General features: G+C 28.9%; 1 protein-coding gene across 1 annotated transcript in view; it reads left to right on the top strand.

Moving 5' to 3' along the window:
* LOC107441526 (cell adhesion molecule Dscam1) overlaps positions 1–24,056 on the top strand; it is a 417,585-nt gene that overhangs the window by 368,822 nt on the left and 24,707 nt on the right. Inside the window, 2 exon segments of the mRNA XM_087153704.1 lie at positions 20,802–20,859; positions 23,989–24,055. Of these exon segments, the coding sequence (XP_087009830.1) occupies positions 20,802–20,859; positions 23,989–24,055 (125 nt within the window).

Here is a 24,056-nt window from a genome sequence, read left to right as displayed (position 1 = left end):
TTTTAAAATATTTTGTCTAATTCTTAAACTTACAATTCAGGGATTTGTAACCCGCGGGTTTCAGTACTTGGTAAAAATATAATTTGCCGGTAAGGCTGATTCCCGATTATGAGCTGGATATTTGGGCAAATTTGAACCAGTGCTTTAACTTATCTAAATTATCTTAACTACGTGTTAATTTTATGGTATAACATCCAAATTAATGAGTCCAGTAAGCTTGTCGCCCAATCTGCAATTAAAACAGTTAATTTTAGGCCTATTGATTTGATTGCAATTTGTTGATAATAATTATTCGAAAACATAAAATGACTCATAATGAAGATGATTTAAATAAATGCAAGTGACTTTTATAGTGCTCACGAACAGTGAAAGCACCCCCATATGCGTACTACGACATTTCCAGCCAAGGGCAGCAGTGAAGTGAATATTTCCTTATGATACTCCTTACTATCCGTACAAACTTATCTACTAAATCACCTTGTATAAATATATCGAAAATCAATAATTAAATGTCTCGATTATTAATGTACACTTAAAATGTTATAGTAGTAAAATCAAAACCTATAATCTATTTCAAGGAATGTTACATAAAAAATATTAGGGTTTTTTACATTCTTTTGTTGAAAAGTATTAAGGAGAGAGTTGTGAAGGAGAGAAGTTTGGACAATAATTTACGTGTTACGTCATCTGCATTAAGTAATTTCAAACAGAATATATGCTTAAAAACAAATGAGACAGCACAGCAAAAATAGAATTAATAATAACTCAGAATTATCAAATTTTCAACGTTTTTGTGATTTTTTTAAAAGCATGAAATTTTATAGAGTCCTTATTTTCTAGCCGATAGGATTTTCATCAAAATTTAATTTTCCTAAATGTACATTCTTTACGGAGAAATACATTCTAATAGAATTATCGCAGTGTACGGTAAAGATTCTGTTAATGATAGCAACTACTAAAATATGAAATATTTAAACAATTCATATGGTAACAGTTTACCAGAAGTTCGTGTTTTCAAAATTATAGTTCTTATTATCACACATTTAGTACCACACATAAATCTTAAAAATGCAAAGTTTAAAAATAAATTTAACAGAATAAACAGCCTTTATGCTATGCTGTAAGATATAATAATGAAATTACCATACTTTACCACATTTACCTAGTTTTTAACATACATTAAATAACAATATTTTATTGTTAATTTTACCTAAATTATTACCAAAGCACTTCACCGTGTTTTTGGTGTTCCCATACAGCGTTAGTTCTGGTAATTTTGACCACACATTTTTCTCAGCGTAAATCTAACCTCAGTTTGCTATCTAGTAATAATTAAATTTTGTTATAAACAATTTTGTTAAATGAAATTCTAATTACAAAGGGAATGAGTCATTGGGCAACAAGATGTAAGTTTCGAGATAGGTATCTATCTTGTATGTTATCCATCGTTTTTACCTTTTTCTTCCGTGTTTTTCTCAGGAATTATTACTTACAAGATTCAAGTTTCAATAAATTCAGCCATAATTATTGAAAATCTATTTCAAAATTTATTGAAATATTTTGAACAATATTTTGTCAAAGCAAGTCTTTGACTTCGTTTAATAAGTCTATATTTGGAGGTAACATTGTGATAAGAGCGGCATATTAATAGTACTAAATCTATAATAGCATATTCAGTTAATTGAATTATTACATCACCTAATGCATATTATTCATATTCAATGGCACAATTTGGTCATTCAATCATCGTAAGTAACTAACCATAAATTTTAGATGAAAATAGGTTTGTTAATTGCACATTTTTCACAAATTTACTGCAGTAAGAATACAGAAGAATCCAATTAAAAAGTATTTAGAAACTAACAGCTGCTTTTTATGGAATGCTGATTTCAGGACAACATAGTTAAAGGACAACAACCATTTCTTCACAAACTGAAAATTTTGATTTTCAAAATATTAAATTAGTTTCGCCCTTTGTATTGTAATCTACTAAAGGAGGGGAGTAGCATTTTATGTTATAAGTCAGCACTACTAACGAAAACGGAGCCGTATGGAACAGCGTCCCATTTGTCGAAAAGGTTATGTCCGACGTGTGAATAAATCTAGGTACAAAATTGTACTTTTGATACATAGAAACTTCTCTATGTTTTAAAGTATTCGTTTCAACCATTTTGTTTCAATCATTTCAGAGAAAAACAATACATTGGACACTGTGTCCCTATATGCCTATATAATAACGTTAGGTGCGGAATATATACACCGAAGAGCCATTACATTATGGCCACCCTCCATCTATAACAATGGGCTCGCCCTGGTTTTCATGGTTTCTCGCCCAGGAACAATGTTTTCATGGGGCACACTAGGACCCATAATCATCATAGAACAATCCCTGACGTCTGTAAGCTACTTGAACATAGTTGCAGACCAGGTTCACCCATTCATGGCAACAGTTTTTCCTGCGGGGGATGGTGTTAACCAGCAGGATAATACACCATGTAATAAGGGTCGAATCGTCGAGGAACATTCCAGTGACTTTCAAGTCATTTCTTGGCCCCCAAATTCACCTGGCCTTAATCCAATAGAGCATTTGTGGTCCTACTTGGAAAACCAAATTCGTGCTGCCACGCTACTCCCTCGTTATGTCAGGGAATTGCAGGACCAGTTGGTGAGTGTTTCGTACCAGATATCTCAGACTACCTAATAGAACCTTGTGGAACCAATGCCACGGCGGGTGCTAGTAGTTTTGAGGTCTAAAGGTGGTCCTACATGTTATTAACAGGGAGGTCATAATGTAATGGCTCTTCGGTGTATATATACACAAATGTGTACATTTTTTACGTATGAAACCTCAAACTTAGTAGTCCCATTGACTTATCAAGCAATTTTCTTACTTTACCTTTAACCACAATATTTAAAATAGGCATTTTTGATCATAGATTTAATCTTTGTTTGTAAAACACTTCAAGTGTGACTCGATACCATTTATGAAATCAGCTCACTAATGCAATCAATTTTTCAACTCAAAATTTCCAGATCCGTATTATCAATCCAGATAAAAACACCGGAGAATAAGTTTTTTGCTACTTTGATACAAATACTTGCTCTTGCCTAATTGGGAAACAGATATTTGAAATCTCAAATTTGTTTTGGTCCTTAAACTACAGAGTTTTTAAAAGACATTTTAAAACTACTTTTTATTGAAATGTACAAGTTTGAAAAAAATTATATATATCAGGGGGCCACGTAATTATTGTGACAAATTTCAAGCGGATTAAGAGCAAATCATCAGGATTAAAACTGCATACAAACCCACGCCCGGAAATATCGTCGTACTCAGGTGAAGGCTCTTCCCTATTACGTCCTGTTCGAAAGCACAAGAAAAAAACAGTTCAAAATGGGGAAGCACTCCTAGTGACGTATGACAACACTTCATTGCATGGGTTCGTATGCAATTTTAATCCTGATGATTTGTTCTAAATCTTCTAGAAATTTGTCGCAGCATTTATGCGACCTCCTCTTATACATAACGTTTTTAAGCTGGTATATTTCGTCAAGAAATAGATTGAAAATGCCGTTTAGAAAATATCTGTAGCTTCGAGAGAGGAATTGAAAGTAGATATTTGAAAGTAGCGATACGTAAGTATCTAAGATCTGTAAAATAAACCATATAACAAAAAAAAAGTTTTTCCACAGTGTTATTAGTAATATAATATCGATATCCTGATGCATTAAGATCTGACATCCTGAGACATACATATTTTTTTTAGAAAAAATATGTATGTCTACTTTTTACATGTTTTACATTATTTCTTTATTTTAATGTCAAATCTGCAGCATTTTATTTTTCTTTGAATATTCAGATGCTACAATGTGTCAATTTAAGGAAATGTGCCATATATCATAAGGATAATAGTTTTTTTTTTATTTATTATTTTTTTTAGCCAAAAATGGAAATTTTCATTCTAAAAATTTATATCCAAAAATAAATTTATTGTTTGGATTATATTACAAGCAATACCTATTTCTTATCTTTCCAATTTCTATTGACAATAGTTAGAAACAGTGAATATATTCTTTTCGTTTTATATGCCCTTCAGCATTTCGTGGTAAAAAGCCTTTATAATATATTATAAATCTTTGATATTTTCATATACGAATATCATATATCAGCTTTTCTTCCTTTCAAAAACAAATATCAAGTTGAATATAGTTTACTTAACCCTTAGGCAGATACTGTACAAAAATTCAATAGAATTCTCAAGTTTCATTATTTTAATAATTTATATCCTTAGGAATAATAATCCATCTCATTTTAAGAAGTAATATATTTTACATGGCATACATCTATAATTCAAGCATAAATTGCTTTGAAAACACCGCACTTTATATAAAGTTTAATGTATTAATAGAAATTAATTAAAATGCTGCTTTAAAATAATACACTGTTAAGATTGCTTAAAAATTGTTTTTTTTTTTAATGTAAATTAATAGTTTAAAATACACTTTAAATAAATTGTGTGTAATACTTATTTTAACGAATTTGAATTGATTTCTTATTTGTTTATCAAAATATAATAACATTATTGATACTATTTGAGAATTTCACATCATAAAATTTGCAAGAAATGGATAAATTAAGATTTTGCCTAAAAATTTCTAATTTAGGGTCTATATTACCGCATTTATGAATAGAGATAGTTTTACATTGTGGGGTGAATATTTATTTGAATTTCAAAGGTCTTTACAGTTATTTTTTCTACATTCATGGATATTTAAATATGATCAATGACTTAAATAGTTATTCGTTCATTTAGCATTATTCCTAAAGAATTATGATTTTATATCTTCTACATAAAAAAAAAAACTGTTAAAACTAAGATCTGTGAATTTATTGCAATTACTCAAATGTAGAGATAAGCATATGTTCTAATCTGATGTCATTTCGTGTTTTCTGCTAAATATTCATTAGAACATATGCTCTAATTCCCTGAAAAAAATAACTGATGAGCATAAAGCTGTTCCGCTTATCCATTTTGCGAGCATTTTTCTCCTTTTTCTCGGCTTTGGTGTCCAGAACAGACCATATTCACCCCAGATCATAGTTGTCTAAACAACGTCACAGACTTCCAAATTCTAGCTACTCGGCACGCTAAAGTTCTTTTTCAACATTGTCAAATTTATTAGTGAGAGGCCATTTCCTGACCTGTTGACTTATTAAGTGTTAGATTTTTTCGTTGGGTTTTGGTTTTCAAAACTTTTTAATTATCCAAGCCATCTCGTTCGGTAAACATTACTAATTCTACTATTGTTTACCTCGAATGTGTGTGAAATTGAGGGTTATACAAAAATTCGCTAGATACTGTTTTCGTTTGTATCACAATATCTTTTTTATAAATTTCCTTTCACACATATCAGCAAGTTTTGCAAATAAAGAACTGAATATGACTTTGAAACTCTCACATATATCTGACGTAAAAATATAATTATTTAATTAAAATGTGTATTCTCAACGAATTGTTGTCATAGGTGATAATTTGATCACTAGCATTATAATTATTTTATCTAGTATTGCATTTATCTTCGTTTCACAATATACATTACTGCACTTTGGTATGTACAAGCTGACAGCAACTATTAGACGAATTGTGTTATATGGAGTAAAGTGGGGTAATACCGGGAAAGCTAAGATTCGAAGGCCTGTTGGAGCTTAACCCCTTAACGATCGGTTAATTTTCAAGAAAACGGTCATAAAAATGCCTATTTTTTTCACATATCACAAATACACGTATTTGATTAGTGCTGACATCTAGTTTAAAATAAACTAACTATCTACAATTACCTTAAAATATCCTGGTACTGCCATCTGGTGTGTAAAATGAGAAATAAAATAATTTCCAGGCAAAAGAAATGAATTAGTTTTATTCTTATTAGCACGTTACTACTGAACACTCCAACCCGAAAATATCACGGGAGCGAGATATAGAGGGCGAAACCTCACCCTTTCATTTTCACGGGAGAGAGAAGGGAGGGATTAATCGACTGGCGGTTTAGCAAATGGACAAATTTGAGAGAATATATCTTTCCAATACACTATTTCTCTATCTAATAACATGGAAATACTGGGTTTATTATGGAGAGAAGACTGCAGGTTCAAACTTTTATATGCGGACGCGTCAGTGGGTTAACCTAGAAACTGTTAGGCTTAATCAAGATATTTATTGTTTAGTTTTATAGAATACGTCATTCCTAATATGTCATTGTACATTTTTCTAGAAAAAGTTTCTAGAAAATCAAGCATTCTAGTAATCAATACAAGTATTGTAAAATCAGATACACATGTTAACTCCATGGAAAATTTCGAAATACTAGAATTTTAGTGGAACAGTTTCAGACATTTCTATTTCATATGACAATTTAATGAAATTATGCATGCAATTTATACGTGATATAGTCAAGACTCTACTCACGAAGAGGAGAGAAAGAGAGGGACAATATACTGTGGTCTAGGACAACTGAGGTAGCCTCCAAAATTTCCATCAAAAATATTGTGCTTATTATTTAGTTTATTTTTTTTAAGAAAATTGTAGACAATTTCCTTTTTTTTTATTTAAAAACTACGATTTTGTATAAAAGGTCGTGAAAATAATGCTTTTTGTGCTTTTCAGAACCGGTTCGCAATAAACTTTGTTCAGTGGTATATTTAGATGCAATTATCTTATTCCCCAGCTGTACTGCATCTTTCGTGAATCCAACATAGACACATCATGGGGGTACTCTGTCTTGAGCAGATGTTACAGCCACAAAACAAAACTGCTCAACTATTGACGAAATATTATTGTTAGGGTATAAATCTTTAGTTTACGTATACTTGGCTGGACTGAAACTAATTTTTATAACTCTAATGACCAATAAATAAGGTGAGCTTTAAAGCAAGAGAACGTTAGAAAATTTTCATAGTAAAACAAACTTTTCTGCACTGACACCGTGAATTACATAACAACAACATACCAATAGGGTAGGTCCTTTTTCTAGTCTAGTAAAGTGCAATTCAGAGTTTGCTCGCTATAGAGCAGAAGTAATTTCCACACCGGTCTTACTCCTGTCTCCCCCACATGCTTGTATTTCTCTAGTTGGACTATGTTTACATTCACAAAATCTCATGTCGCTTATTATCTGTGAATTCTATATTAATACGCCTTAAATAAGGGTAATTTCTAACTGAAGTGATTATAAAAACGAGATTTAAATGAATTAATAATTATTCACATTATGGGATAGCAAACAAGAACAGAAAAATAAATTTCTAAAGTACTAATAAACATTGAATCATGCATTCTAAACTATATTTTTAATTATTATAACGTGAGAAGTTTTAAGATCTTCAAATTTCATTTAGAATTATCTTAAATGATTTTGAAAAAACTTAATCATTTTTTTAACTTTTAAAAAGATTTGAACTTTGAAACTTTTTTGAACTTTGACAATCTTAATTTTTGCTATTAAAATGATGCTTTGCTGCCTCTAAAACATCCGTTCTTTTATGGTGCGTATTAAGAGGACTCCATAACAGGGGAGAAACATTTCGTCGCAAATTCTCCTTCACCTCCATAACTAATTTAAAATTCCAATTTTAAAAAAAAGTGAGTTCAGACAAACCTTGAGTTAATCATGAAGTTTCAATAGCCGAAAAAATAATTAAAAATATCAAAATACAAATAAATAATTGGAATAGAACTTCTCTATTGAGTAGGGAAGAGTGGGGTCAATTGTAAATTTTTTTACTTAACTATTTTTAACTAACAAAAAATCCAATATGTTATAAGTATTAATTGACAGACGAGTAAAGTAGACTAACCTCTACAAGAAAAAAAATAAATACCTTATTTTAAATGTTATTATATTAGTTATTAACAATTTTTGACAGTCGTGCACTTGTTACAATTGTCCCCACTTACGGGGTCAATTGTAACAGTTCATAAATTCAACTGAAACATAGTTAATTATACATATTATCATAGTTGTGATATATTTTTTTATTGATCAAAATAGTAGTGTTGTTTTAGGAGTAAAAATAAGAATGAGCAGAGACCTAAAGGGTTAAACTTTTCACTTTAAGGGGTCAAAAATTTTTATTTATGCTGTGAAAGGTGACAAATAAAATAATGCACATGCAACATAATATAAATGATATAGGCAACTGTTGGTGTTTCGTAAAGAGTTAAGTAATGGTTTGTAAACATAAGATTATTTATTTTCAGCTGTTACAATCGTCCCTTTACTTATTGTTACAATCGTCCCCTTACTTATTGTTACAATCGTCCCCAAGACACCATTTCTGCTTCATTTGTTAAAAACATTGCTAGTTAATTAACAAAACTAATTCTTTTTTATTGAAATGTTAATTTAGGTGTCCACTTACATATTCAGTTAATTATTTTTATTTGTTTAAACAAAATTACTTTGTTGAAATATAATACTATAATACCAAAAAAACTACTTACGCAGCGTGAAAATATCTTTCGTGATGTAACTCTTTCAAAAGTACATAAAAATGGTTGCCAGCAGGGGTGTACATGTAGATTTATTAAATACACCTTGTGAGCCACCTAGGAACCAAATCTAGAGCCTGACACTCGAAATTTTTGCTCTGTTACAATTGTACCCTGATACAATTGACCCCATTCTCCCCTACTCTATTGGGAATTGAAGCTATGTTCTCATAATTTGTTTTCATTTGGATATTTTACGAATTTTCATTTAGTATTTGAGACTTCATAGCTTACTCTAGGTTTGTCTGAACACGCTTTTTTATTCTTTAATTTTTAAATTAGTTATGGATGTGAAAAACAATTTGAGACGAAAAATATCTCTCCGGATAGGGCATCATCTTAAAAGCTGTGTTAAAAAAAGAAAAAGAAACATAATCGAAACGTGTATAAATATTTCGAAAAATGAAACGTGGTATTGGCACACAAAATATATTACCAGAATTGCTGAGAATGTTATTCATAAAGATAAAAACTGATGCTCATTATTTAAGAAAACAATTGACTATATACATTATTGATAGCTGTCATTTCTCTGGTTTTTATTTATGTTGTTAGCAGTGATTGCTCGATATTTTTATCATCAATGATACTTTGGGAACCACATGGCATGATACAATGAGATGCCTTTCAACTCGATTGGATTTTTGTTCTCTTCTGTTCCAGCCAGCCACATATTTCGAAAAGTTAAGGCACAACCATTCGTCTCAATTTTTCAACTCAGCCCTTCAAGAAACATTCGGTCCTTCGATAATAGATTCCGCTGGCGTAGGTAAAAGGTTTCCTCTGACATAACTTCCTTGCTAAAGTCTTCTTTATCACCAGTCAGATGAAATCTGTAGCATTTATCAATTTCTGCGTTTATCTCGCTGTGAAAACATCAACTACTGAAGCGGAAACAAAAGGGTAAATAAAAAAGAGAGAAACTAATGAAAAAAGAAAAAAAGATGGCCGCAAGCGAGGGATGTTTTTTTCAAGATTCTTCTATTTCTCTTTATTTTCGTTCAATAAAGTTTCTTCCTTCAATTTTTTATTTGCCCAAGCGTTATTTACACTCCAGTGAATTCATGTTCTTAAATTCTTTTGGTTTTATAAGTTGCATTTTTATAATTTCCACTTGCGTTAATTATACTTTTATTTCTGCTGAAATATGAAGAGCACTTGAAGCTGGTGTATGAGAAAACCAATAAAAAATTCTAGTACTAATTTAATCTCGAAATTTGTTTAATAGTGTATAGAAAAAAAATTTATTAATTAGAAATTTTCTAACTGTTTGCATTAGTGTTTCCAACTATTGAAAAATTGTGTTTAAAAATAATTTCCAAGAGTTTTCAGATTTTAATATTTACTCTATTAAAAATATATTTGCTTCTGAGAAGCAAAAATTCGATCGAGGAAAAAAAAATATAATTTTTGTTTTTTTTCTGTTTTTTATAATTCTAATTTTTTTTAATGTATTCTATACTATGCGATATCATCGTTATTTTCTATTCTATCCAGACACATACTTCGAAAAGTTAAGGCACAATCTTTCAACTCTGTCCTTCAAGAATCATTCGGTCATTCCATAATAGATTTCGCTGGCGATGGTAAAATATTTCCCCAGGGAAAAAATATTTTATTAATTAGAATATCCTGACTTTCTGCATCAACTACTGAAAAATTGTGTATTTAAAAAAAAGTAATTTTGAAAAGTTTCTAATGATTTATATTAAGAAATATATCTGTTTCTGAAAATCAAAAAATTGATCGGGAAAAAAAATTTTTTTTCTTCTTTTTTTTCTTTTGTTTTTTTTTTTATAATTCTAGCTCTTTTAAATATATTATGCCCCATGCGATGCAATTGTACAGTTCTGGTTCTAGGTTCTTTTAGATTCCGGTTGCACACATTTTATTAATTAGATTTAACAGTTTATTCCGCTCTAAACTTTTTGAGATACATTTCGGTTTTATTTAGGAAAATTAAGGAGTGCTAAAGATAACTATTTAAAGAGTTTTTTAGATATAAATAACTACTCAATTACAAAATATATGTGTTCTGAGAATCAAAACTTTAATCAGAAAAAAACAACAAAAAATTTTTCGTCTTTTTTTCTTAATTCTAGTTTTTTTTAAACATATTATGTCCAACGCGATACCACTGTACATTGAATCTTCTAAATTCTACTGGATTCCGTTTGTATTAATTTCATTAATTAGATTCACCAGTTTATTCCACTCTAAAATTTTTAATATACACTTCGGTTCTTAAAGTTGTATTAATGAAATCTTAGGAGTGCTTAAAATAGTCCATTCTCATACTCATGCAGTTTAGTAGCCGAATTTTCCTAAGGTCAAATGCCTTCAGTCATTTAATTCTCTAAATCTATGAAATATGCCATTTATAGTCACATCTATTTCCTTCTTGGAGGAGAAATGACATCCACGCTATTTTTAGATGAGAAAAAAAATCAAAAGTAGCACAGAACAAGATTAGGTGAATATGATTATCTATCACTCGTTGAATGAGAAGATGCATTGCGATTATGAGTCACAAGTCCTTTAATATCCACTTCTTGAAGAATTTCCAGAAACCATCAATCAATGTACCAATTTGCAATGGGTGGCTTCTGTCACTAAAGCCTAATAGTTTTGACCAGTGCTTTGTTTTTATAGAGAAAGGCATAGATTGATTTCCTCTTAGTATGTTGTTCTATTCTGGGTAAGGGATCAGCGTCAAAAAATCATCGACCATTGTGACGTCAAAAAAATTTCTGGTACAACTTATCACCGTTAATATTTTGGAAATGTTGCTACTGCAAACCCTTATTTTAGTAAACTAAGAGTTTCGTTTCTGAAACTAACACACTTCTCTTTTTTGTGCTCAGTAAACTAGTATTTTCCTAAGCAATTCTTCATGAATTATTTTGTGTATGGCTGTGGATCTTTTTTCAGTTGGTAAGTACAGTACACACCAACACTAGCATTTTCCATATTACAGACACTTTACCCAGGATTACAGCTGAAAGCGTTTTTTTAAGTTTTTATCCTGGAGTGAATTACAACCTTATTAAAATTACATGAACCATCTAAATACTGTAACGAGAGATAGATCTTTATTTTCATGAGAAATACTGAGAAAAAACCTGTTCAAAATTCTTGGATTATGGTAACATTTACGGTCATTCTGGTTTTATTACTAAAACTAATACTACGGTTATTATTACTAAAACTAAAAAGTAAAGTTTTCTTTACCGAAGGGCTTTGGAAATGATCGTGGTAGAATTTTTAACGTGGATTAATTTTTAATGCGCTAACTGTTGTAAAATTCGGTAAGTTTATACTAATACCTTAGAACATGGCATAAAAACCATTTATTCGGTTAAATATATTTTTTCGTTTTGTATTTTACTAAATGTGTGGTAATAAGAACTATAACTTAAAATACCAGAATTTTCGGTGAATCGTTACTATTAATTAGTTTACAGCATATTTTGCTATTATTGCTCTTGATATGTTCATTATTCTTAAGAGAAACGTCTGTACAGTACAGTACGAGAATTTTCCCATTTTTTCCCCTCCATGTAGATGTGAAACGCAATTTTCTTAATTTCCTCCCTATTGTGAAATCATAAAAAAAAATCATGGCAGGATAATCTCCTCGAATTAACTACATTTTCCTTTTTTCTAAAATTTATCCTACATTTAACTACTTGCAATAGGTACATAAAAAAATTATTTGCTGTGCGAAAATAGTTCATGGTTTTGGTCTTTTTACACTTAATTTTTTTCCTACGCTTTCTCGTCTTCGTGTGTTTAAGAATAATTAGAGTGAGTTTCGCTCTATCGTTCTTTGTAATAAATAAATAATTATTCACGATATAAGAGTTTAAACATTTTACTTAAATTATTTACAAAAGACTTGAAACTGTCTGACTAAATTATTTAAAATAGTTTTAATTCGACGTTTGAATGTAAAGAAATCAACAAATACTTTTTATAAGGCACATATTTTAAAACTGGTTCATTTCAATTTAACGTTTATAGAACTTTAAAGCGTCCTTTTACCAGCTTTTTTTCTAGACGAAAAATCCAGTTTTCCTAATTATTATTCAAAGAAAATTTTGTGTATTAAAGAAAAAGTTTTATGAAAATTTGAATAAATCGGGAAAAGCTTGGTTAATTTATAATTATCAATGTTATTTTCTGTCCCATGTAATTATTATAATAAAATACTGCGATTAAAAAATTTATTTAACTTGCCTCAATTTATAACACTACATTTGAAAACAAAAAAGAAAAGAAAATTACGATTTTTGAACGTTATTGGAAATGATTAAAAAAATCTGATTAGAAATTTTTGATTAGAATCTTTTAAAAAATAAAAAAGTAGACATGAATATTTATTCTATTCTTATAGAAAATGGATTCGGAAACAGTAATGTTGATTTTACAAGGGGTGATCAAATGAAAAGGTACGAAACAACGTAAAAACGTAACAGTTAAATATTTGCATATTCCGCTGTGGCAGAACGTAGCGATACATCTCGGGATGCAATTGGAGTCTCTGACTGGGGTCGGAGCATGCGCGGGTGTCCGCATGAGCAGGAGAAACCAGAGGCTCTTATCAAAAGCTGCGTCCAAATGATGCTGCAGTCCGTATGAGGACTGGATGGCGTTCGCGTTGCAAAATTCGACGATTGAGGAGCAGCGAGGTGTTATCCGATTTCCTCGAGCACAGAAAAACCATCAACTCCGATGTGTACTTAGAGACACTCTGACGCCTACGCAGGTCCATCAAGAACAAAAGACCGGGGCTGCTCAAGGAGTGTGTGGTTCTGCTCCATGATAACCCTCGTCCACACGTCTCCAGACTCACACACATGGAACTGGTCAAGTTCAAGTGGGAGACGTTGGACCATCCACCCTACAATCCGGACTAGTCGCTCAGCGATTTCCATGTGTTTGGTCCACTGAAGAAACACCTGAAAGGGAAGCTCTTCAACTCGGACGACATACTCAGGGACGCTGTGAAGGACTGGGTCTCGTCAAGACCACAGGAATTCTGGGAACAAGGAATCTTGCTGCTTGTTTATCAGTGGGATCGTTGTGCACAGGCCTATGGTGTATATTTTGAATAAAGTCTACATTTGTACCCACCGTGTCGTTTCGTACCTTTTCATTTGATCACCCCTTGTACCATAAACTTTGTGCAATAGCAGCTTTATTAAGTCAAAAATAAGCAAATAAATTGAAAAATTTATAGAAAAATTTAATTTAGTAATAAAATTTCGAAAATACAGAAATATTTAAATATCTAATTTTAGGCATATTTTAAAATAATTGAATTAAATCAAGTATGTTTCTTATAAATTTTTCTTTTATAAATATAGACAGTGTACGCGTAATCTCCATTATCAATCTATATGTTTAAATTTTTACCTAATTATAGGAAATTAATATATAATAAAAAAAAAGACATAGACATTATAAAAAATGGATTTACCAACGAGGAAAGCAATATTGAAGACATCAAAGACAATTTTGCAACAATACAAAGTAACTGTAGTTTTTCTGCAGATTCATCAGAAAATATACTTCTAAAACAATGACTGCATAATTACTTCAAATTTACTGCAGAATAACCACGGATTTAAATTTTCCGTTTCTTCTTAATTTATAATTTCAAAGTGACCTCATTTAAACTGCAGTAATTTTGTAGACAATAGCTAAAAATTACTGAAATAAATTACTGATAAATTACTTCACATTAGCTGTAAAATTACTGCAGTGTTTTTACAGTTAAGATTAGACTACAGAAAATCTGCAGTCAACTGAAAAACTACAAAACTACTTCAGTTCTGTAAGAAAACTGCAGTGTATTTTTAGCTGGGCATGTATTTGTTTATTTATTTCAAGTTTTCTTAAACAAATAAAAAAAATATAGAAAACAAGATCTTCTGCTAAGTGCAGGACTTTCTGCAATCAAACTGTGTAATGTGATTAGGTTTGTTCAAAATGTGTGGCGTTATTTTGGAAACATTGTGTTATTGTCCTCATCTGTTTGCTAAGTCATCTGTTTTCGAGCTTTGTAACCAACCTTGAAAGTTGTTGAGGAGAAACTGTCTAGTTTCCTGAGCAGAATATGTTAAGACTTACATTTTAATCTAATTCCAATTCTCTTTAATTGTTTTTGAAACTACAGTGATTTTAAAAGGTGATAAAAACACACATTAAATATTTCATATTGGGTACGTTATATTTCATTTGGCTCTCTACCTCTATATGTGGAGTTAAGATCAATTTAAATAACTTGCATAGATCATTAAAACACAAAAAAGCAATCAAAATATTCATAAAAAACAATGTTCTTTCTACTAATTAATATAAAAAAAGTAAATTTTTAATTTAGAAATACTTTCCTTTAAGATTTAAACTTGAGACGTAAGTATAATTCTTTTTTTTTTTAATAATTTACATTAAAAGAGATATTAAATCTAGATAATCATTTGGTTATGAGTGTTGAACAGCTATTTATAAGATAATGAAATAATGGCTAAAACTAGAATTAACATGCATCGATCATCCTAAGTAATTATTGATTTTTCAAATTTTCTTCTATTTGAATAAACAATAAGTAACTATCTCCAAACAATGAAAGTTAATACTTGAATAGAACAATATTATTCAAAAAAATATTGATTTTTACTTTTAATAAAACTTTTTCTTGAAGACTTTTAACTTTCATTTAGCTCCGCCTTTCTGATTTCTTCTTCGAATTTTGAGATTTAACTGTAATGACGGCTCTTCCTTCTTCTCACATTTTTTTCTCGAGCAAAATGGTATAAAATAACCATTTCACATGCTTACTGAACTTCAGGGCGGGTTCAGTTTTCTTTTCTTCTTTTTTTCTTCCCTACTGCTATTTTCGACCCATTTCTCTTCCATTACTAGAAAAAGACATTGTTGGTGAAAAAATAAAGTATAAAAAATGGTATACAAAAAGACATGCATTAAAGGAAAAAAAAATGCATGTTTCTTTTCGTGGGATTTATTAATTTTTTCTTTAGTGAATATATTTTTTTAATGCAAGCATTTCTTGAAGTCTTTTTTGTTTCTTATGCTTGAAAAGAGAAAAAATTTCTATAATTATACTTGCGACACATTTTTTCTTTTAATAGTTGTGAGCGTAAATTCTGCTATATATTATGGGAATTTATTCAAACTATTTTTATTTCTGCAATAAAGAGGTACTAAAATTATACTGAAGATAACTTTTAATATTTTGATATATAGTTTACTTAAAAAGTACGCTGATTACAAATTTGTTTCATCGAAATTTCAGCTTTCACTATAACCTTTTTTTTGCATGACAGAGTTTAGAATGTTACGTAAATAAATAAAACTGAATGATTTAAAAAAATTATGGAAAGTATTTATTTGTGTGTTAAACTACCCAAAATTAAATAAAAAAGAAATTCATAATAAAAATATTTAGTTAGCCTTTTATTTACGAACTTCGAAAAAAATACTTTATATACAAAGCTGTATATACAAAATTGCTTATAAATATTCAAGATTGTAGTAATTAATGTAATTTTCAATACCTTTTAACTATCTCATTTTCTTGTGTTTCTATCCTAAGAAAATATTTTCTGACTTTTTATTGGAAATCTTTTTTTAGTGCTTTATATTTAATTTCTTTTATAAAATAAAAGTGGATTGTTATAAATTTTTTTAAACCTTATAAAAATATAATTTACAAAAATATCTTATAAAATTATTACATATCTTATAAACTATAATAAAATATCTTATAAAAATATAACACTCAAGCAATCATCATCCTGCATATCCCTAGTTTTTGGGAAATACTCCGTTTCTAGCTCTTTAGGAACCTTATTTTCAGGTATTTTTATTTTTTTATGCCTATTTAGGTTTTGTTTTATTTATTAAACGGAAAATGATTGATCAGAAAAAAAATGAACACTTTATAACAACACGCTTTTCATAATAAATATGAAATGAAATTTAATAAGTGCTTACTTTATTTCTTGCCCGTGCGAATTCTTTTTTTTAGGCATTTGTATTTTAAATTCTTTTGTAAAAAAAATAAAACCTTACAAAATATATTATTTGAATATTTAAGTTATTTTTGAGCAAAAACGTAGAATTTTTTTTTTTTTTTGCACAGTTTGCCATTTCGATAAATTTTCTATTGTTGTATCTAATAACACTTGGAGAATTCAAGCTTGCCAAACACTTGCCTTTTACGAATTAAGTCAGAAAGGGGAAACTTTTGTTTGGCAAGAAATCGACGCTATGGTGAATGTACGTCCTGATGCCAAATTCCACGGAAAGATGGCAGCACTAATTATTCGCGAGGCTACTTCCTCAATTTAGACATATATCTAATGGGGAAAGAAATTTTCTCCAGATTCCGTACCCATTGTACTGATCAGCGACTGAAAACATGATCCACAGCTTTTACGAGCACATATATCGCATATACTCGGTGGGCCTTAGCTGAGACAAGAAAGAAACCCTAGCCCCAAAAGACCGGAGTCTGATTCTCTAACCACTGGGCTACAATATCTCTGAAAATCTTCTTTTACCTTATTTAGACGTATAAGAACGTTTCGCTAAAAATCAGCTTTACAGATTTCTATTCTAAATGTAAGGATTTCAGAGTGCATGTATGCAAACCCTTCAAAATAGAACAATAATTTATTATACAATTGTCTAGATATCTGAATATAAAATATATGCGTATGTTAAGACTATGCTATCATTCGAAAAGAAATCTTATCTAAATATTGATTTTAAAATTACGTTAATTAATAAATAAGTTTTCTTTAATTATTTTAAAGTAGCTATAAACGTTATTCATTATGCATTCAAATTTTGTATAAATTAATTAAAAGTTTTAAATTAACTCTGTGCGCAAAAGTGCATTTGTTAAATCAGATTATACAAGCTATATATAGTTTGAAACTATTTCTTTTTTTCGATTAAACTATTTATTTCTTTGAAACAAGTATTAAAATAGCACTAATTTTATTTAGGTAAATTCGGCTCACTTAATATTTTATTTATTTAAAATTACATAGCTCGAATAGAACTGATAAGTCAATGAATAAATACAAGAAAAGATCATTAATTATCTGAAAGGACATAATTAAATATTCAATTTTAATAATTTTGAACTAAAGCATGAAGTTTAAATATATTATGTGCATTTTTAATGAATTCCTACAACCCAGAACAAAATTGTGAACAAATATTACTTTTACAACTGTGATGGAAATAAAATTCATAATTGAAATCTTTACTTTTAAAACTATTTTCCAAGCTCCTGCTATATTCTAAATTCATTAAATATCCAATTCTCAAACTTCAAGCTAGCTTAATCTCCATCGAAAATACTTTTGTTCATTTTAGAATTAAAAAAAAGAGCACATTTTGCATTTTTTCGAAAAAAAAAGTTATTTAAGAAAAATGTTCCTAAAAGGATATTAAACGGTGCTGGAGGATAAAGAAAAGGAAATTGATACAAGAGTAATGTGGAAACCTTTTTGCTACAATGATTTTTCATTAAATGTATTTGAACTTTATTCTTTTTCTGGAAGGAGATTAAAAGAATAATTGATCCTGAATTAAACAGTCTTTCTTTCTTTTAATAGTATGGAAAATGCTTAAAGACATAACATTTATTTAAGTAAATGTTTGCACACGATCAATAATCTTAATCAAAAGGAAAGTGCTTTTAACCAATAAGCTTCTTATGATTTTCTGTTCCTCTAAAAATGAAGTTAATAAAGAAGTCTCAAGTTTCAATTTTCTAGAGTAGCTTAGCAAATATATGTGCAAAGTGGATTCTGTGAATTAATTCTTAAAGTAAATATGACCCATTATTTTACATATTCTCAAAAGGCTATTATTTTCTTTAAAATGTGGATTATTAATTAATGAACTAGAAATGAATGGATGTATTGTTTAACACATTTTACATGCGAACAAAATGTGAAAATCAGGAGTGAAATTTGATAAATTATTTAAAGAGGAAAAATAATTCAATTATTTTACATTTGAATACGTTTCTTGAATTTTAAGTACCTAGATAAATATGATAATAGATTCAATATTACCATATTTTGGCTGACATCCTCTTAAAAATATTTAAAAGGAGATACATTTTTTCTCATATTAATCAATACGAAACCTAAAGCTTGCTCATCATTTTAATTGAATTAAAATTTCTGCTTAACTATTAAAATAAATGGTTAGTATATTGATCTTCATCACGGATGTCGAAGGAGAGGTAGAGTGGGAGAGAAGGGATGTGAAATAAAAAGTCTTCTAATAATATTTTTACAAATTTGTTATTTGAAGAAATATCATATCTTAGTCACTGTAGGGACTGTTAGAAAATAAGAATGTTTTCCGAACAAATTTGATATAAAAATTTAGATGTGACATAGTCATTAACCCATTAACGCATAAATTTTTATTTGCCGTGTCGCAAAAAGAGCTCTTTTTATAAAAGTAGTTATTTATTTAACTAAATAAATACTTTCTTCTCTTAGCTAGTACTTGATTTTTGTAAAGAATAAAAAATCATTTGCCTGGTGTGAAAACAGTAATTTTTAAGATCACAAGAATTGTCGTGATTCGGCGAAGTACATGCCAAGCTAGGTCAAAATGGGTCAATTGAATCTTAGTACATGAAATTGCTCACACGCATACATAATTTTTCTATTGGTTCACTGCAAATAAACCAATTTTAAATTCAGTTATTATGTGTCAAATCAAGTACAATAAAGTAAAATAAATAAATTAATTGCAATAAACTACAATAAATAAATTAATTACAATACGGTGCTTTTAGTGACTAATCATGTGTTTTATATTGATTTTTCTCATGCTTGATTCTTTAAATCGAGAGGAATCACAATCTTCAACATATGGTTCCATTAATTTAGGATGTGAAGCAGAAGAAATTTGTGTATCTTAATAATATTTTTTTAAAATATGCTTTCTCAGTGTAATATTTATAAAATGTGCTTTCTCAGAGAGGATATTATAATAAAAATATTTTTTCCGACTTAATGAACTTATTTAATTTAATTAAATATGAAAACATTTTCTAAAGATTGTACTTATATATTATATATTTATCAAATAAATGTAGTTAAGATTTCAGGATACTATATTCTTAGTACATACTTCATATACGTACTTCATATACATACTTCAGGCTCATATCCCTCAGGAGCCACCACTCTCCGTTCCGCAGTGAAATGATCGTTAATGGAGGTTGGTCATTCTTAGGGATTACCTTCATTGACTTCAAAATGTCATGGAAGGTACATGATTAAATTTCAATTTTATTCTGGGTCATTTTCTTGGTGAGAAAATGCAATTTGTGTTGGCGTCATGAAAACCCGATCGATGAATAAAATTTAGTGTCAATAAAAATAACATTTACTGATGTAATTGTCTGTAAACACAATTTTACTAATTCGGAATAATATAATTATACATATATATAATTATATAATAATATAATTATAATTGTTTTTAGTAAATAAACAATTATAATTTTGTTTAAGTTTGCATTTTATTTTATATCATAAAAATTAGTTAGCTTTAAAAAATGAGAAGAGGTTTGCTTGTTTGAGATACTTAGTATTTTTCTAATTTAACTTTCAATTCTGAAAATATATCATTGATTTAATCATCTCTCTGCAACAACAATTTCTTTCAAGGCAACAAGGAGAATAAGCAACAACAATCTCTTTCGAAGATCGTCAAAAAAGAGCTTTCTAAATAAGAGCCACTCCCAAATATTTCAATAAATTTGAATCTACTTACTTATTTTGTTAATATTTTTTGTTTTGATATTTTTTTATTCTTCCTCATTTTTCCAATTCCGCGTTTGGTGCAAAGGTTTTCTCGGTTACTGGGAGAAGCTTTGGTGATCTCTCCTAAAGTTTTTCTTCAACACAAAGTCTTGGGAAAAAATTACTTGCCTCTCAAGTGGTCGCAAATAGAGGAGGTTGGTCTTTCTTGGAGGTTTCACAATATATATATATATAAATAAACATATGAAGTTAAACCTCTTTAAACATTACAGAAAACAGTAATTCATCTGAAAGTCTAAAATTTAAATTTGGATTCCGTTTGTTTCCTGAATGTTTATTTGATTTCCAGTTTTTATATTGACTATTATAAATGTGTGTTCACCCTCTAATTTGTGATTTTTTTTCTCATTAGATGGGTGAATACACATCTTATGCGAAGTTATGGACGCGGACGCATGAACCTTTACAAGGTTAGTTGATGTTCTGTTGTTGAAGGTAGTTTTATGTTAAAAATCTAATTATGTTTATGAAAAATTTATATTTCTCTCACTACAGGTTTACTAGTTTTATATGCTTGACATATTAGAAAAATTCAATATTGTGCATGATGTTGATGCAAAGTGTTGGTTCCTCAAATCATGATATAGAGCATATTATCTGCAATCTTAGAAAGATGTTAGAATAAGCCACGTTTTAAACTTCTTGAATCATGAATTTGAGCAACACCTAGCTTAAGTATGACAATTTGATACAATACTTGCGCTAAATTAAGATTGTAGTATATAGGAACGATTCTATGGTTCAACGTTAATTTCTATCGTGAGAAAAAAAAGTATGGTAGAAACTACCAGAATGTGGTTGAATTTGCCGTGTTGAAAATATTATTTAACATTCCATAAAGAATAATTTATTACATTATTTACATGAGTAATTAATTTTGGAAATGATAGAAAACGTAGCAAAAAGCAATGTTGAAATTCATCTGACGACATGCTTCATTTATTTAGATTCAGTGAAAATAAATAACTCGGGATTTTAATTTTTGAAATGATCTAAAATGTAGCAAAAAACAATGTTTAAATTGCTTTTGTGTAATAATTGCTTGTGTTAAATTGCTTGTGTTAAATAGCTGTGTTAAATTGTGTTTTGTGTTAAATTGCTTTTGTGTAAAAGATTGCAGTAGCGCCATCTGATGACATATTTTATAACTAATCTTTAAGTTTGATGAAAATAAATACTCGTGTTTTTAAGCAGAACGCAGAAAATAATAGATTTTTAGGTCCTTCTGTATTATTTTTTTTCAATTCTTTGTTTATTTCAGAGATATTAGATATAAATCAATACTTATTATAAAATTCTTTCACTTTTAAACGTTTAAAACTTATTACTCATTTTTTTAAAACATATTTAGTACTTATACTCTGTAGTTTGACTGTTAAATTTGTTTCGTACGAAATCTAGAGAAGTCAATTGCTTTAATAAAACTTTCAATTAATAGATTTACTTTATCCCCAAGCAACTTTAGACTATCATATATTTTTATTTGAGTTTGCTACTTGAGTCATTTCTTTAGAAATGAATGCAAGGATTTAATTGGTACGCCAATTTTTCTAATGAAAAACCAATCTTTGTAATGTCAATCCAATAACTATGATCTTGTTACAAGCTCATATCGTTGTTCCCCGAAAAGAAAATATCTTGAATGCATTATCGATCAAAATGTTCTAAGAACCCTTAACTTTTGAGTTAAAATCAATGAAATAAGGGCACCCGATAAAAGTAAGAATGTATGTTGGTGTCAAAACTATCTGTTAGTTCTGTTGTCAGCAGTGATCAAGCCTTTTTGAGTTATGAAACATGAAAAATATTTTAGATTTAAAGACATTAATTTCAAAGCGTCATTTTTATGCACAAAAATCGGTACTGTGTTTGACATTTATGTGACATTTTTAAAAGATTTTTTGTATTATCCAGAATTTGTATATTTTTGTCTATGAGTAAAAGACTTAGAAATTTAAAATAATTGCATAATAAATGATTTTGAATAGCGCTCATAACATTTTGGTTTTCTTAATTGAATAATGAAGATGCATTAATTAGTTTTGAAAAATGTTTCAAGTAGAAGTTGTATCATAATTTATGAAAGAGAATTTAGTAATTTAATGAAGTATGTTAAAGAAGAGAAAATTTTCTAATAATAGTAAGCAAAAATTTAACGAAATAGTTTTTTTGTTTTAATTTTCACGTACAAATTTTTTTCTTTTTTATTGTGTGTAAATGAAATTTTGCATTGCTGTTAATGTTTCTTAGGCAAATTCATAGTGGTTTTAAATTCAGAGATTCTGACGCATGAACTATTTTAGTACTCGTTAGAAATTTTTATTCCATATCTAACACATGAAATTGAATAATGCAATAAAATACGTAAATATATATTTGTTTGTAACCAAAAAAGCTAAGGCTGTCAAAGTTTAAAATGTTTAAAAAAATGAATCTACGTCCGAGTTTTCATATGAGGAAACATTGCTAATATTTTTGAAAAATGGATTGAAAGAAAATGCTATCAAGTTTGCTATTTCATATTTCTGAAAGTCTGTAGCTTCAAATGCATTAATTGAAGTACAGTACAGAACCCGTTATCCGGAAATCAGAAAACCGGAAAACCAAAAAACCGGAAAGAAATTCGATAAATTTTCCCTCCATTTAAAAAAAAATTTTTTTTTTTTTGCTGATAAGATTTTAGGATTTTTCTTTCTTTTTTGAAAGATGTTCACCTTACCATCACTTTGGAAATAATCATTAGTGTATTACTTAATCGTTTTTTCTTCTTTTTAAGATTATTTCCAAAAAAAAAATTTTTTTTAGTTGGGTTTAACAATAAAAAAACGGCTTTTTGTAGCGATTCAGAAAACCGGAAAAATCAGTTATCCGGAATAGCGATGGTCCTGATCGTTCCGGATAATCGGTTCCCTACTGTATATTCAAACATTGTTTGTAACTTTCAATTTGTGAGTAAATATTTAAATTCTAAACATTTATAAATACTTTTATGTATCTCGGTTGCTCTTAGTAACTCTATAACTATCTCTCCCTAGTAACTCTATACATCTCTCCGCTCTATAACTCTATTTTCAATAGAAGCGGTTTAAATAAAAATGCAAGAAATCCGGCAGAAATATATAATTAGTTTAATTTGTAATTTAGAATAAAAATTTAAGCAAATTTTTTGTCTTTTTTATCGTTTTTCTACTTAATTATTTGATTATTATAATTAAAAATGCAATAAAGTAAATAATATATAACTTAATAAATGTATTATGTTTCTCAAATTAATAACGGCAATTATATATAGTTTTAAATTCGTATGATAAATTACACTATAATTTAAGCATAAATATTTTAATTGAGACCATCCATAATTGTTTTTTTTTTTACTTTTCCAAACATTTTTATTGTAATTAGTATAAATTAACTAATAATGAAAATGTTTATAGGGGAGATGACAAAAAATACATGAACTATTTTTAGTGCAATCATTAAGATTAGAAGTACATATAATTGTTTCTTCCCCACTAACATTTTCTCCTGATTTATTATAGTTGATGGTAACCTATCAATGGCGGCAATGAAAGCAAATAGCATACATCTAAAATCTGTGATAGACAGG

Source organism: Parasteatoda tepidariorum, chromosome 10 (assembly GCF_982258835.1).
Source record: "Parasteatoda tepidariorum strain Cologne lab strain chromosome 10, Ptep-v5.0, whole genome shotgun sequence".
Lineage (NCBI taxonomy): Eukaryota > Metazoa > Arthropoda > Arachnida > Araneae > Theridiidae > Parasteatoda > Parasteatoda tepidariorum.
This window is presented reverse-complemented; position numbering and strand designations above follow the sequence as displayed.